Source organism: Sardina pilchardus, chromosome 17 (assembly GCF_963854185.1).
Source record: "Sardina pilchardus chromosome 17, fSarPil1.1, whole genome shotgun sequence".
In the NCBI taxonomy this organism is placed as follows: domain Eukaryota; kingdom Metazoa; phylum Chordata; class Actinopteri; order Clupeiformes; family Clupeidae; genus Sardina; species Sardina pilchardus.
The window spans coordinates 6,523,105-6,540,823 of NC_085010.1; the positions used below are offsets into that span (position 1 = coordinate 6,523,105).

Genomic DNA, 17,719 nt, shown 5'->3' on the forward strand with positions numbered 1-17,719 from the left:
ATCTTTTAATCAGTGTCTATGTTTTATTTTTATAACGTAGCACACATTAGCAAAGTGTATTACATGCGTTAGTGTCAACGTTTTTCAGTTATAATTGTGGATGTTGAATGTTTGTACAAACAAACACAAGAAATAAGCTTACCCTTAGCCTACCTAACGTTACCCTATACAATTGGCGGCCCAGATCTGGTCCACATATAGTGACATACTCATACTGACACACATCTCATACTGGATCACAGTACCAATCCTCAGTACATTCATGCACATCTTATCTATAGTATACTGCTTCTTTAGTCATGTTGATTTGTTGATTTGCTTTGTATTTTCCTGTTTACATTGTATTGTATGTTGTGTGTGGTGTCTTAAAGGGATAGTTCGGATTTTAAGACACGAAGTTGTATGGGTTCCCTGTCAGCAACGTAGTGCATCAGCACTGACTTACCCCCGACAGCGTCCTGTGAGCCGAGATCCAGCCGGTTTTAGATCGTTTTTGATGCCGGACTATTTTCTTCAGCAAGTTTCTGGGGTCACGAAAGTAAAGTGTTTTTCTTCTCAAAACCATATGCGTTCAACAGAGTGATATATTTGCACCACAAAAACGTTGTCCAGCTGTCAGTAGCGCGCAGTGATAGGAATCGCGAAAAATAAGTAAGTGATAACGAGGTTTGAATTTTTCCTGGACAACGTTTTTGTGGTGCAAATATATCACTCTGTTGAACGCATATGGTTTTGAGAAGAAAAACACTTTACTTTCGTGACCCCAGAAACTTGCCGGACTACTTTCTTCAGCATCAAAAACGATCTAAAACCGGCTGGATCTCGGCTCACAGGACGCTGTCGGGGGTAAGTCAGTGCTGATGCACTACGTTGCTGACAGGGAACCCATACAACTTCGTGTCTTAAAATCCGAACTATCCCTTTAAGCTGCTGGTGTCATGTACTGATGACGTCAGTGGCCGACGTTGTAATGCAGGTTCGGAACGGAGACGCCATGAAGTAAAGTTGAGTGAAACTTACCTCTCAGTGTGTGCGTGATTTAATTCGCTTACTAATGCATAACATGCAGCTTTAAGTGTAACATTGGCGACGAGGATAACCAAGCTCGTTATTAGTTAAATCTGAAGTGAGTTTAGTTCGTCTACAATGATGGAGAACAACAATATTAGCGTGCCGAAGTTTGATTGCTACAAGGAGCCGGCTACGCTAGGTCCTCGCTGGACACGGTGGCTAACAGCATTTGAGCTATTCGCAGATGGCAAAGGACTGATTATGGCGGAAAATGTCAGTGACCACAATAAAATTAGGAGAAGAGCACTACTCTTGCATCACGCCGGGACGGATGTACAGGATATCTTTTCTACTCTCGAGGACACAGGAGGTTCGGGGGACTACGATAAGGCAGTGGATGCACTGAACAACTACTTTGTGCCTCAGGTGAATACAGCGTTCGCGCGCCAATCATTCTATCAAATATCACAGAACAATGGGGAAACGGTGCAGCAGTTTGTAACACGCTTGCGGCAGAAAGCCAAAGACTGTGCTTTTGGGGCTGATATGGCTAACCAGCTAAGGGATGCTGTACTGAGTAGATGCACGTCGGAATATGTGCGTAGAAAGCTGCTCGAGGAGGGCTCGACGTTGACTCTGGCAAGAGCGCTAGAGATCGCGGCACAGTGTGAACGAGTCGAAGAGCAGATGATGGCAATGCGTGTGAGTAGCCCAGACTCTAAAGCCATAGAGACTGTAAACCAGATATCCAAAGGGAAATGGGCCAAAAAGAGCCGAAAACGTGATGGGGAGGAAAAAGGGAAAGAGAAAGTGTGTTTTAGATGCGGGCACGGAGATCACTTTGCAAAAGATGAGAAATGTCCAGCACGTGGACAAACCTGCAGGAAGTGCAATGGGAAAGACCACTATGCTAAAATGTGCAAATCTAAAGCTAGCAAAGGGTCAGTGAAATATGTAGACTCGGGAAAGGAAGAAAAGCAAGATGATTTTGCATTTGTAGTACGGGACAATAGATGCACTGATAGATTAACATTTAATGTGGGGGGTGTAGACCTAGTAATGTTAATTGACTCAGGGGCTACAACCAACATAGTGGATGAAAATACATGGGAAGGGTTAAAGAAAGAAAAGATAAAGTGTAAGTCATACAAGTCAGATAAAAAACTATACACATACTCATCAAAGGAACCATTGCCAGTGAAGGGATTATTCACATGTGATGTGAAAATAGGGAAAAGAGAAGCCAAGGCAGAATTTACAGTAATAGCAGGTCAAGGAGTACCGCTACTAGGCAGGGAGACAGCTACAGAGCTAGGGGTGCTAAAGGTGGGTGTAGATGTAGCAGCAGTCACTGATGTGAAGGCAGAGGTGAGGGGAAAATACCCAAAACTATTCACTGGGGTGGGTAAACTCAACACCAAGCAACTCAGGCTGCACATCGATGACAACGTGGAGCCCATAGCACAACCACTGAGACGGATACCTTTCCACCTAAGAGAGGCGGTCGACAAGAAGATTGTGGAGCTGCTGAAAATGGACATTATCGAGAAGGTGGAGGGTCCCACACCGTGGGTAAACCCAGTCGTTGTAGTTCCAAAGGCAAAAGACACTGACATTCGGCTATGCCTAGACATGAGAATGGCAAACAGGGCTATCATTAGGGGAAGATATCCGATTCCGACAGTGGATGAGCTGTTGCATGACATGAATGGCTCAGTTGTGTTTAGTAAACTCGATCTAAAATGGGGCTACCACCAGATGGAGCTCACAGAACAGTCAAGAGCTATAACAACGTTCGCAGTGCACAGTGGAACGTACCGCTACAAGAGACTTATATTTGGGGTCTCATCTGCTAGCGAGCAGTACCAACATGAGGTGGCGACGGCTCTGGCTGGCATTGAAGGGGTAGCCAACATATCGGATGACATCATCGTTCACGCGCCCGACCGTGAGACGCACGATGGGCGACTGCACGCCGTGTTGGACAGACTGGTGAAATGCGGCTTAACCTTAAATGGTGAGAAGTGTCAGTTTGAGATGGACAAACTAGTGTTCATGGGCATATTACTGTCAGAGAAGGGAATAGGGCCCACAAGCGAGAGAGTGAGAGCACTGGTCGAGGCACGTGAGCCAGAGAATGCTTCAGAGGTCCGCAGTTTCCTGGGATTGGCTGGGTACAGTAGCAGATTCATACCCCAGTTCGCTGCTATCTCAGAACCGCTGCGGAGACTGACCAAGAAAGAGGTGCCATTTGTCTTTGGGCCAGAACAGAAAGTGGCCTTCGAGTCACTCAAGAAAAAGTTAGCTGAGGCGGGCACACTGGCATACTTTGACAAAGATGCCCCCACCAAAGTGATAGCTGATGCAGGGCCAGTGGGCATAGGCGCAGTTCTGATACAGGAACAGCAGGGAGCTATGGTGCCTATATGTTACGTGAGCCGGAGCCTGACAGACTGTGAAAGGAGATATTCGCAAACGGAGCGTGAGGCCCTGGCACTGGTTTGGGCATGCGAACGCCTACAACCATACATATATGGCAAGAGGTTCGACCTCGTAACAGATCATAAGGCCCTGGAGGTGATCTATAGCCCCAGATCAAAGCCATGCGCCCGGATTGAGCGTTGGGTGCTCCGCCTCCAACCTTATGACTTTCAAGTAATACACATAGCCGGAAAGTACAACATTGCTGATCCTCTGTCTCGTCTCCTGGGGGACACTGCTAGGAAGACGACACACAAACACGGAGCAGAGGAATACGTGCGATTCGTGGCGGTGCAGGCGACGCCCAGAGCACTGACTACGAGGGAGGTAGAGAGAGCCTCCGCAGAGGATGAAGAACTGTCTGAGGTGAGAAGAGCGATACAGTCGGGCCGATTTGAAAAGTGTTCAGCTTATGGCCATATCGCAAATGAACTGTGTACCATCGGGCAGTTAGTGTTGAGAGGGACACGGATTGTCCTACCCCATGCCCTACAGAACAGAGCTTTAGCCTTAGCTCATGAAGGACATTTAGGCATTGTAGGGACAAAACAACATTTGAGGGGAAAGGTGTGGTGGCCGGGAATGTACGGGGCGACAGAAAAATATGTTAAGTCATGTCACGGGTGCCAACTAGTGGCGCGGCCCGACGTACCAGAACCATTGCGACCCACAGCTCTCCCTGATGGACCGTGGCAGGACATTGCCACAGACTTGTTAGGTCCACTACCAACAGGACATTCTATCCTGGTAGTTGTAGACTATTACAGCCGTTATTATGAGTATGAGATCATGCGATCCACGACGACAGATAAAGTGATAGACTGCTTAGAGAACGTCTTCAGTCGCCACGGTCTGCCTGTCTCTATCAGGTCTGACTGTGGGCCACAGTTCTTGTCATCACAGTTCCAGGATTTCTGTCAAGAGAACGGCATACAACACGTGAAGACAACACCTAGATGGGCACAAGCGAATGGAGAGGTCGAGAGGCAAAACGCGTCGATCATGAAACGGATTCGCATCGCACAGGCGGAGGGACTGGACTGGCAGAAGGAGCTGCGGAAATACATCACCATCTACAGATCCATTGACCACTCCACCACGGGCAGGAGCCCCGCCGAGCTCTTGTTCAATAGAAAGCTCAGAGGAAAGCTGCCAGACATCAGTACACCGAGGAGTGACCTCGAGGCCCGGGACACTGATGCTGAACGCAAGGGCAAGTCCAAAGTGTATGCTGACGAGCGGCGCGGAGCTAAAGAATCCCCAGTGCAGGTGGGAGACGAGGTGCTCTTGAGACAAGACAAGACAGACAAGTTCACAACAACATTTAACCAGACACCTCACATGGTAATCAGTAAGAACGGTAACAATGTGGTAGTCAAGTCACCCACAGGAGCTCAGTACTCCAGAAACACCACACATGTCAAAGTGTACACACCAGCCGAGCAGACACCACCACCCGGTGAAAATGAAACACAGACGGTGAATGACACAGAAAACACACACGCCGATCATGCTGTGAGGTCCACACCAGAGACGCTCACCAAGGGGTCATCCCCATGTCGACCTCTTGCAGTACAGGCAGAGCGACCTCGCAGAGAAGTGAAAATGCCCCAGAGATTCACAAGCTTTGTTATGAAATGAATGAAATTAATAGGAATGCATATGTTCATGTGTATGGTCTAAAAGATGTATGCACAGTGTTAGGAGGCATAAATGTTTTATTTGAAAAGAATGTTTTATTCTGACAGAGAATGTTGATGATGATTTGATTCATTATGGTTATTGTTCAAGTAGCCTAACTGATGGTTTATGTAAAGGGGACATTAGAGTTTTAATTCAAGTAAGGGGGGAATGTCATGTACTGATGACGTCAGTGGCCGACGTTGTAATGCAGGTTCGGAACGGAGACGCCATGAAGTAAAGTTGAGTGAAACTTACCTCTCAGTGTGTGCGTGATTTAATTCGCTTACTAATGCATAACATGCAGCTTTAAGTGTAACAGCTGGAACCTTGAATTTCCCCTTGGGGATCAATAAAGTATCTATCTATCTATCATCTATCTATATGCGGCCCAGATGAAGCTGCAGCAATAAAAGTAAAACACCATTCACGAGCCTTTATGAAATAAGCTCATAATTGGCAGGTAATAATGTTTCATGGTCCTAACTTGTCAAGCAACCGATTTAAACATTAACCACTATTTTAACCTGCTCTATGTGTTTATGTCCATCTTGATCTATCAGAAACCGTTCGTTTAGTCACAGAAAAATAGTAACGTTAAGCTCGTCTTTATCAAACTGTGCAGATAATCCGCCATTAATCAGAAGAAGAAGAAGAGAGTTTGTGAGGAGTAAAGGTAAGTTAACGTGACAAGTTTTCGACGTTAACTTATCTTTACTCACGAACTATTTTCTTCTTCTTCTCTCATCTTCGCGGAACTGGGGACGCATGAAAAAAAACCCTCACTTCCGGTCCTGACAGTGGAGGGGGCCTGTCCGGCCTGACAGTGCAGGGGGCCTGACAGTGCAGGCTGCAGCTGGACGCCTCTCCGCATTTTGGCGTGTTGGCGGGTGCCAATTTCATGCCCTGCTGACAGCTATACGTAGACAGGGCAAAACCCAGAACGATATGATTCAGGTCACTAGGCCTACCAAACATTTCTCAAGTTTGGTAGTGATATAAAAGTGCGTGATATAAAAATGTCCCAGGCAGAAATGGATTTTACGCGAAAAGTACTATAGATTGAGAAAAGTTTGGTAGTGACTTTAATCAGATCATTCTGGGTTTTGCCCTGTCTATGTGTTCACAGCAACTCCGGTCGATGTTTCAAGTCCATTACTTTAGTTTTGGCTATGTCTTTGTTTGTACGCAAACATTCTTGAAAAAAGCATTTTTTTTAAATCATGCGTGAAATCTTTTGTTCTGATTTTGCTTGACATATATATATATATATATACATAGAGGGGGGGGGGGGGTAGTTATTGGTTGGAAAATATACATTTTATTAAATAACATTTCAACAGTATACCTTGGAACACCAAAGTATTGTATAATGTCCTGATATAAAAACAGAAAATACTGAATTTCTGATGTTCATGACAGCAGAATTTCTGTAGATTAGCTTACTATTCATAGTGTGTGTGTGTGTGTGTGTGTGTGTGTGTGTGTGTGTGTGACATTTTTTATACATATTTTTTTATTTAACTAACAAGATGGTTGACATCTTTTTTTTGCAACAGGCTCAACGAAAGCCTTGGCTGTTTCCATGGCATCCCAGTTTGCGCAGAGCGTGCTGACCCTGGACTCCGAGGCTGTCGGGTCGCTGAAAGACGGCATCAACTTCAAGAAGAGCCCTGTGGATGGGAAGTGCTACATCATCTACAAGAGCAGCGAGGGTCAGCTGCGAGCATGCAGGAACCAGTGCAAGCACCAAGGAGGCGTCTTCATCAAGGACATCGAGGACATGGACGGCAGGTCAGTGGACAGCACTAAACAAACAACAAGTTACTCATTTTCACAGACAAAATATCAAAACCTTTTCCTTGTAAAATATCAAAACCAGTAAAACCTGAATTAAATGTGGGCAATAGTCATGAAACATCTAAACTGATTCAAAGGCCTCCTGAGCATCTGGCCTAAGCTTATAAAATTAATCACCACTGAGAGGAATATGCTTTGTGCCTTGCCTTACTTGGTGCACTTTTTGAGCAATGTTGCTGGACAACCACTAAACCAGTTCCATGTGTTCTGATCGGACAGTGATGAAAATCTGGTTAAATCTGGCTAAAGTCTTTCAGAAAATACACCTGTCCAATATCAAAGGGAAATGTTCCAGAACTTCAATACTCTGGAACATTGCCTACAGTAGCTTGCTTCAACCCAGAGGAAAAAAATGTTTCTCATTTGTATCTCTTCTGTTGCTCAGGAGGCAAAATTGAGATTCTCATTTAAGGATCATTTTAGGATCATTGAAGTATCATTTTTTTCTCAGTTCTTTCTCCTAAAATGGCCTTAGGAGAAATAGGTGAGACATATATTAATGAGACAAGAAGGAGCCACAAAAGAGATATTCGTTTGAGACCTAGTGGAGATCTCCTTTATGTTTGAGTGTAGTCTCATTTATAACTTGTTTCTCCTTTGGAGAAATAGGGGAGACCTAGTGGAGATCTCCTATATGTTTGAGTGTAGTCTCATTTATAACTTGTTTCTCCTTTGGAGAAATAATAGAGCAAATGAGGAGACATTGCTATGAGACATTATTGAGAAGGAGGAGTTACAATTGAGAAATCAGTTTGGGGATCAGAAAAATAGACCATTCCGTAGCATTTAAAACTTTTATTTCATGAACTATATACATGGACACTTTGACACTTTAAGGTGCAGACATTACAAAAAGCAATCATAAACATTTAACTAATAAATAATGACATACAGTCAAGCCCAAATGTATTGGAACACAAGCTAAAGTTGACAATATAAAATCATCTTTTGGAAATTGCTCTTAATGCTTTAAATGAAAAAATGAGGAAATATTCAACCTTTAAGGACATACATTTTCTTTGCGAATGAATAATGCATGGATTAAAGTGAAAAACAATCATCTGACTGAATTTTTTTTGTCCAAAAAAAAAAAAAAAAAAATGACACACGCAAGTGATACAAATCAAAGGGCCTTAGCGTAGACCTATGTAAAATAGGGCCATACAGACTAATTGTACCCTCCGTTTACAAGTAACACATTTTAAAGTAGGCCTAGCTATTCAATACTGCAGACTGTTGCTTATTAAGAGTGCTCCCAGGGCCGGCCATAGCCGAATTGGGGAGATTAGGGCCAGCATTATGCCTAAAATACATGTCTCCAAAACATTCCTCATCTGCTATCAGACATGCATGAAAACAATTAAAACTCACAGCCATAGGTTATTTACCGTCAGATAGGCCTCTGTTATTGAAGATTTGGAATAATTTATTTGAAATGTAATATGCTAAAGAATTCTGATGTTTTCTGATGTCAGGATATAATTTGGTGTAATTTTACTTAGTGTGATTAGGCCCTAGGGGACATGTTGTTTAATTAGGTGCATGTCACTTTAAGAGGATTTCGTTTTTGGGTAAGAACGTGATGCACGGCATGAATGTTAGGAGTTTCATGGTTTTTGGTCGTGTCAATTATACAGTATAAGTATGAACTGTGCTGTTTGTTACAATAAACATTCAAGAACATTAACTGGAAGACAAGACGTTTTTATAAGAACACGCGTCAGTAATAGGATAAGTTTCGTTAATTGGAAACGGACCTACGACTTTCTCTTTGAAGAAGACAAATTAGGCAAACTTTAGGCTATAGACATAGACTAAGCTACTGGATCCTTTTGAATTGTATAAGTTAACCTTGTTGGCTTATTATAATTATTTTTATAGAAATTAGTAGTTAAACTTAAACAGTAGGATAGCCTAATAGTGGCGTGGCGCAGACACACACTTTCCCGTAGTCTGTCTCTGCGTTTCGGGCGCACCCGACTCTATTAATATTAATAATGACCGAAAGTAGTTCATGTTCTTTTTGACAATTCATCTTTAAGCTCCCCAACACTGCCGACGCCTAATTTGATGAGATCGGGGAACTACACAGCAAGTGCGGACAAGAAGTCATCGCAAACAACGCAGACCTTTGCGCAGCTAGTGTGTGGATGTCTGTCCTGATGATGCTATTCTATAGCCTACAATTACAACTGGCGAAACAACTGTTTATTTTAATTTTACTTTTATGAAGAACAATTAGCCCAAATCATAGACAAATTAAACTGAAAAAAAAACAACAGCTTTCTTGAACTTCTGCATAGCTTGTTTAACCTACAAAAGCCTAATAGGCTGCGGCTCCAATAGGATATAAATCAGGACTGTTCTTTCATCTGTTTCAATAGACCCCTTCACAACGGATAAACATTCGGAGTGGCGTGACGTCAGTGGCGGCAGAAAAGTTAGACGGCCATTGAAAAGCACTAGTAATGCGGCTAAAATTAGTCCGTAATTAACCTTTGATGAAATGGCTAACGATATAAAACAGTATGTACATACACTCAGTGTACGGGATTGGGAGGATTATTTGAAAAAACTTTGAAAAAACGTACGTTATCAGGTGGGATCATTCTGACAGATCCCCATTCTAAGTGAATGGAAAGAAGACGTAGCAAGATTGCCCTCCGTTGAATGGCCAGATATTTATAATTACGTTATTGAAAAACCGAGCGTATACAGTAAGGAGAAGTGGCGGGTGTATAGATCATTGGATATATAACTATGTCCCAAATGGTCATGTCTAAGATTTACAATACAATGACATATCGGAGGAGTTTAGCGTTGTCGCTGATGGCAGTTGATGGTTGTTTTGCCGCCAGCGAACGTAGTGACGTAGGCTCAGCAGGGGTCTATAGGACTTTCTTTCGTTCATTATTGTATCATTATGATTATGATGATGATTATTATTAGTAGTAGTAGTAGTAATAGTAGTAGCAGCCTAATAGTGGTAGTAGTAGTAGCAGCCTAATGTTCATTAACGCAGGTGCACCAACGCATTGATTTATTTATTCATTTATTTAATTTGCGCATTGACATCTAGCGCCTCCGGTTGACGGAAATCCGTCGTAGCGACGGAAAACTTTAATCCATGATAATGTATCGTAAATAAATAAATTGTTCCTTAAAATACAGGGGATATAAGTATTGGAATGCCTATGTTAACCTATGTGATAAATTTCCATAAAGGTTAGCAGATTTGTATTTGTTTTATTTTTAAAATGCCAGTTATTTCATGTATCCAGGGGGGTATTCCATCAAGCGAGCTAACCGTAAATCGCGGCTAACTTTGATAAGCCTCGCTAATTTTAGAGAGAGTTCGGTTCCATTACTCCCGCTAACAGGAATCTCAGCTGAGTTGCTGGGGTAACATATGGCAGGCTAACTGCCGAGCTAAATTAATCTGTGTTGCAAAACAAAAACACCAGTCGGAATCGAGTCCCAAACCATTGGTTCCGTCAACCTGTGCTTTCGTCACCATAGCCTACAACTTAAAAAATAGAAGGAGAAACTTTTTTCCAACAGTGTTGCAAGCATTGATTAAGGCTACCTATTCGCTAGTTTCAAAGAATTTCTGAAAATTATGCCAAATGACATTGTTTGAACTTGATCTGTGTGTGGTCCAAGGAATCTTGCGGCTCTGCTCCTAGTAGGCTACAACTTTCGTGGTGTCATGCGCAGCGTGACAGGATATTAGCCGAGATCTGTTTTGCGTGTTCTCGGGTTCGGTTCCCATGCGATGAATTTACATAGGCTATATGTTAACACATTAATATTGCCATGTTTAGTTGGCCTATACTCTTTAATGAAAGGCATCACTATTGATAAAGGGTCATGTAGGCCTACAGTAGCTTGTTCAGTGACAGTAGGCAGGCTGTCAGTGATGAGGCAAGCCAGCCTGCCTAATTCTGTAAAGGCTATAATAATTAAAACCGCTTCATATAGTCTATTGATTAGGCCTATAGTTCAGATATCAAACCAACTGTATTACACAAATTAAATATGAAATGACATAGGCCTATTGAAAGCCAATATCGCATTTCAGATATTTCACAAACACTTTGGCAGAACTAATGCTTATGGGAGACAATAGGTTTTCTCCCAATACTCCCAGGACAATACTAATTTATTTTATGACCACCGAAAAAATATTTTAGAGTGAACCCTTTTAATAGAACGTAGGTTGTCTTTAATGTTGAAGAGCTGCCAAAGTTGTTTTGAGTTTAAATAGCCTAGGCTACTTATTCACTCGTTTTGTTCAGAGTGAAGACAATCAAAGTCCCAATTCAAACCATCATAATTACTGTTTAGCGATTTACAGTAGGCCTAGGCCTACGATTTCGTTATTCTCAATTTTTAGGCAACTACTGTATCTATTTTTTTTCTCTCGTGTTCAATTTGATTACTTCCGATGAAAATCCTGTAGATGGCGCTTGTAAATCGAACTGAAATCTTCTAGTTTGCCTTAATTTTACGACATGTATCGTCTTTTCGTCAATCTATGGTTTTGGTCTACTTTTCTACCTCGTGCACGAGCAGACATGAAGCTGATTTTAGCCTCGTTTGAATAAACGAGGGCAAGATGCAGCTAACTTGAGTTAATGGAACGGCTTTAGCTTCAAGTGGAAGTCTACACTAGTTCAAGCCAGGCTATTTCTGTTGAGCGCCGCCTTGTTTAGCGAGGTTGATGGAATACCCCCCAGGACACTATGTCCCCTTGGACTCTGGAATTAAAATCACCCCACATCAACACATACCTCTCACGTTTCAATGCGTGCACTCACTGGCTCTGGCGCGCGGCGCATCTTTGATAGCATTTAGCTAGCCCAATGCATTCATTAGGATCCAAACAGAGATGAAGTTAGAAGCGACAAAACACCTCCATGTTTTCCCTATCAAAATACAGTTACACGAGTAGTCACACGACCAAGTATGGTGAGACAAAATAAAACGTGGTGCATTTGTAAGCAGGTAAGAGGGATAACTATATTGTGTGGCGCAATAATATCCTGCACTTTCAGTTTCACTTTGGAGTGCTCCCAATGTTATTGCGCCACACAATATAGTTATCCCTCTTACCTGCTTACAAATGCACCACGTTTTATTTCGTCTCACCATACTTGGTCGTGTGACTACTCGTGTAACTGTATTTTAATAGGGAAAACATGGAGGTGTTTGGTCGCTTCTAACTTCATCTCTGTTTGTATCCTAATGAATGCATTGGGCTAGCTAAGTGCTATCAAAATTGCGCCGCGCGCCAGAGCCAGTGAGTGCACGCATTGAAACGTGAGAGGTATGTATCAACTCGTCTTAGTTAAGGGAATAATGTAGTTTAATATGAAAAAACGGTTAAGTGTTCCTTTAATCCCAATGTAGGTAAAACCAAATGAGAATTCGTTCCATCATTATTGTAAAGATACTGTATGCACGACAATCTAAACATCAAATCAAAACAACACACCTGTCTATATTGACTGTCTGCAGGCAAACTTGAGCCAACATCCTCATGTGTTCAAGATCGAAATTGATGTTTCAGGGGTGGAGCGATGGAGCAGCATATTGAGAAAAGACTCCTTGTTTCCTTTCTGTTTTAGCCATGTGGGAACAGACGTCTGCTTGACCTCAGTGGTTTAAACAGTCCATGGTCAGGGTGTGAAATGTCTTTTGGAAATAGTTTTGGGCCGTTGTTGTACTTTTCTGGTATAGATATCCTGCAGGGTAGGGAGAGGTGCTCTGATGGTACCTTTCGCAGTAAATGTCAAGTGTCTGTGAAAGAGAAAGGAAGCATACATTACAATTGACCCTGTCCATGAATATAATCAATGCAAACTACTCCGCTTGTGTGTGACACATAAAAGCAAACCCACACAACCAGTCAGGCACAATAGTTATAAGTAATGCAGATGTGAACAACATATACTTGTATTAGAAAGTTTGGGAGTGCACTTAGATATGTTCGGTATTTATTTATCTAGTTTAATAGAGAGGCCATTTGAAAGTGACCCTACACTTCTGCGCAGTAGTATGTCTGTGTGATATCATACCTAATCGCAGCTTTGCCTGCAGATCATCCCCCATGAGTCTTGCAATAGCAGCCACTGGCTCCAGGCTGGGACTTCTGGATGGCACCTTAAAAAAAAAAAATAATAATAAAAAAAAGTTTGCCATACAATTAGTTATTGTTGATTAATCTGTAAAATCACAGAATTAAAAAAAATAAGCAAGGTAAGTCTATCAGATGTACAAATATAAACGATAATTACCTTATGGAGGCACCCTTGCCACAATCACCATCCATATTAATTATTGATATCAGTTTATTTCTGAGGGCTCTGTCAATAAAAATAAGAATAAACAAAATGATGCATGCTGTACAACAAACTGAATTGGTAAAACATGGCTAATCGCAAATTTAAGACTACTTTTAGGTAACTGCAATAATCATGATTACTTTCTGGATTAATGAATTGCATAGCACTTATGACAAACAAATTAGAGCATGCTCAATAACATAGTCCACACCCACCACGTTGAGGGCAGCAGCCATGGTTACCATCAAGGAACAGGGAGTGTCATCAGGGTAGACCGACTTTGCTCTGGACAGTTCATAGAGCCCACTACAAAGTCATAACAGACACATGAAAGGAGGGGATAAACTAACCGTTACAGACACAAATACATGCACACATATTAGTGTTATATGCGTATGTGTGTCTATCTGGTGAGTGAACTCACTTGTGGGCTTGGAACTTCTTCCGTATGGACGTGTTACACATTTGGAACATTTCAAAATGCACACAGTGGTCTCAGTGGAATCAAGAGTCCAACTTGGGTTCTTGAATCCTTGATTTCTGCCTTCAGAAAAATTCCCTACTTCCATAAATTGAGAGGAAATATCTTCTCCAAACAGTAGCTGGAAGACCTGCAGCACCTACAATCACCATGACACAGACAAAACAAGAGTTAAGTCAAAACATGATCATCTGAAATAATAATACAGTGGCCAAATGTTTTATAGATCATTTAATCGTGTAAAATGTTCTAATATACACGTCTAAATTTACTGGTTGATGTCGAAAATGCATTGTTTCACCTCTTGGAATTGTTGATTCATTGACTTGAAAAAAAGGAAAATATATCAAAATGTAATTGTGGATATTCATTAATTTAGGACCTTTCCTTACCTGATCAGAAGAGTCCATCAAACTTCATCCAGTACACCACTTGTTTCCTTGATAACCTTTATGAAAAAAAAATAAGGACGTTGACACATTAAAGAAAACGCCAAACGGCAAGCTAAAACCTGACCAGCGGTTATAGGCCAGTCAATCTAGCGTTTGACCCATAACTAATTGCAATAGTAATCATTCCACGTTTTTTTGTGATCCCTAGGTATATCTAATTAACATATTAAAAATCTACCTATTTATATTTAGTGGAACATAGTTTTTTTTCAAGGTTAAAGGCAGCAATTTCCAATGCATTTTGCCATTGGGATTTACTACAGGTGAAATGGGTAAAATGTTAAACTAAAGATATCAACTTGAAACGTTCACAGTTCACAGAACAAATGATTGTCAATGATATGGTATGATGGAAGTATCTCAATGCATCCCAAGTCACTTGATATGTTGTCTAAAGGTCAATATCTTCCTTATGTGACTTGGCATGCATTGAGATACTTCCATTATACCATATCATTGACAATCATTTGTTCTATAATGTACTTTCATTGAAACGCATTGATTTTGACTTGACTTGATTTCCTCATTTTTGAGGTGATATGAAGTGTTATCTAATATTCCCTTTGCATAGGCTTTTGGTATCCAACATATAAGCAAAATGCAGCAATTATTTTGAAGCTGACTGTATCTATTGTTCAGATTTAGTTTTCTAGAAATATATGCAAATTATTGCATATTTAAGTAAAACTGGTCTCATTTGCATATCTAAACATCACATTTCAGAAAACTTGCAATACAAAAAATCTTTGCCTTAATGTGAGTAAACAACTGAGAAAGTTTCAAGTTGATATCTAGCAGCTATAGTTTAACATTTTACCCATTAAATCCCAATGGCAAAATGGCAAAATGCATTGGAAATTGCTACCTTTTACCGTATACCCGAATATAAGACGACCCTGAATATAAGACGACCCCCCCCCCCCATTTCCCAGACTTATTTTTTAAGGGGAACATTTTTTTGAAGAAATATGGTTTTCAACAGAAAATCATTTTATTTGATAGTGATAATTCATTAGAAAAAACATTTGAACACCATTCATTCAATATTTGGATAAATGTTTCACAAAATAAAGTGCACTCTGTCAATGAATGAGTTTTGAAATGAGTGAATGAGGGAAGAATGAATAACCTTTCCACAAAAATGCATTATATTATGTAGGCTGTATGTAACTGTGGTACTGTGAAGATAGAAAATAACCATTTTCTTTTTATCAAACACATCTGACATTAAAGTATTGAAGCAAACCTGACTGTGGGGTTGCACTTGCAATTAGAACAGCAGTGCAAAGGGCCTTTATGCTGCACATGAAACTTGGCCTATTCCTCACAGAGATCCCCTGCCTCGCTATGCTCACTCTCACTGTCACCACTATCATGATGCTCCACGAGCCCCTCCCACAGAATGTCATCCTCGCTCCCATCAAGGGCATTTGATATGCAGCATTTCTTAAACCCATGAACGATGCTCTCCTGGCTTATGGCATCCCATGCTTGGAGGATCCAAGTGCAGAGCAGATGCACAGCTGGCTTCTGAAGTTTTCCCGTAGGCGTCAGTGCGTGATCGTCTGACAGGAGCCACTCAGTGTACCTCTTGCGCAGATTATCTTTGAATGGCTTGTTCACGACTACATCCAACACCTGTAGCTGGCTTGTCATCCCCCCCGGTATGATCACTAGATCGCCGTTCATTTTTCGCAACTGAGTCTTGACGGGCTCCGTCAAGTGTCCGCGGAATGCATCCAAAACGAGCATATTTCTCTTCTTGTGAAGCGCACCACGGCGCCTGCCCCACACTACCTTGAGCCAGTCCACTACCAGGCCAGTGTCCATCCAGCCCTTTTCCTGGGCACGTACGATAATGCCAGCTGGCATCGTCTCCTTTGGCATGGTCTGACGTTTCAAGATCACATATGGAGGAAGTTTGGTCCCGTCAGCGAGACACGTCAACATTACAGTGATTCTATTTTTTTCATTTCCAGTGGATCGCACAATAACTGATTTGTCCCCTTTCTTGGCAACAGTGACAGATGTTGGCATGTCAAAAAACACTGGTGTTTGGTCAGCATTTCCTATCTGATCCAGGGGGTATGAGTGAGTCTTCCTCAGTTTAAGAACATATCGCTGAAAAGACAGCAACTTCTCCTCGAAGTCTGAGGGCAGGCGCTGGGCCAAACTTGTTCTACGACGCAGTGTCAGCCCTTTGCGCCGCATCATTCGTGTACACCACCCAGTGCTAGCTTTGAATTCATCTGTCGGTATGTTCAGCTCCTTGGCTATCTCCAGAGCCCTCAGCCGAATTATTTCTCTTGTGATTGGCATCGCATCCCGACGTTTTTCTATCACATATTCATAAATTCTGTCATCAAGCTCTGCAAACTTGCCACTTTGAGGTCCGCGGAAAGCTTTCCTTTGGCTGTGGGCATTTTTTAGTCGTTCTTTTTGTGCTCGCCACCTCCGAACATTGCATTCCGTGACTCCAAATTTTTTGGCAGCTTTACAATTATTAGATGATTCCGCCTCATTCACGACCATAATTTTAAAGTTGGCGTCATAACTGTTTCGAACATGCTGGTTTATTTGACCAACTTTTGAAGCGCTTTTCTCAAGATGATCTCTTGACCTCTCCATGGCAGCACTTTCCTGTTTATTTTAATTAGTTAGTCGTTTACAGTAATTCATAACAATGTCACTAATTAGCCTATTGTGTTAGCGCCCTCTACTGTTTCCCCCCGCTTTCTCCCTTTCCCCCGTGATTTTGTCTATATGGCGAATATAAGACGACCCCCCGTTTTTCAGTCTATTTTTAGGACAAAAACCTCGTCTTATATTCGGGTATATACGGTACCTTGAAGAGCTAACCACTAACGTTACAGTTACACTACACAGCAGGCAAGCTTCGTCGACCTACACGTCTCTTACAGAAAAGTAAAACATGACCAACGCTTGTATTCATGAATTCAATCCCACTATTTAACAGAAAAAGAGTTTGGTCAGCTTTGATATCGTGTGCTAAAAGTTGCTAGTGCGCTAACCTAACGTTAACCCTTTTCAAAGAAAAAAGACAGGAATTGAGAGGGATTATTAAAAAATCCAAACAACAACATAGAGATAAAATGGAGAGTCAGTTTGTTACAGGGGATGCTCGTAAAGCATGGAATAGTCTTAATAATATGATGGGTAGAGAGGCCAGGAAGCAACACTGCCCACTCAGTAACACTATTTCATTTGCTAACGAACTTAATCAGTTTTATAGCAGGTTTGATAACACACAGGGGATTAGTTCTGATCAAGCATGTAGTCCTGTCTGGCATACCATCACTCTCACTGAGCAGGAGATAGCAGGTTGTCTTGCCAGGGTTAACCCTTTTAAAGCACCGGGTCCAGATGGCCTTAGGGGGAGGGCCTTA

The 17,719-nt window shown here is 41.8% G+C and overlaps 1 protein-coding gene and 1 long non-coding RNA gene across 2 annotated transcripts in view; one reads left to right on the forward strand and one right to left on the reverse strand.

Moving 5' to 3' along the window:
• LOC134062096 (cytidine monophosphate-N-acetylneuraminic acid hydroxylase-like) overlaps window positions 1-17,719 on the forward strand; it is a 146,763-nt gene that overhangs the window by 49,573 nt on the left and 79,471 nt on the right. The window contains exon 3 of the mRNA XM_062517979.1: window positions 6,732-6,966. Coding sequence (XP_062373963.1) covers window positions 6,732-6,966 — 235 coding nt within the window. The remainder of the gene's footprint in view (window positions 1-6,731; window positions 6,967-17,719) is intronic.
• LOC134062479 (uncharacterized) lies at window positions 12,302-13,679 on the reverse strand. The gene is made up of 4 exons (XR_009935461.1): window positions 13,595-13,679; window positions 13,332-13,400; window positions 13,113-13,197; window positions 12,302-12,834 (listed from the first exon to the last, which is right to left on the reverse strand). It is a non-coding gene; the product is annotated as an uncharacterized LOC134062479 (long non-coding RNA).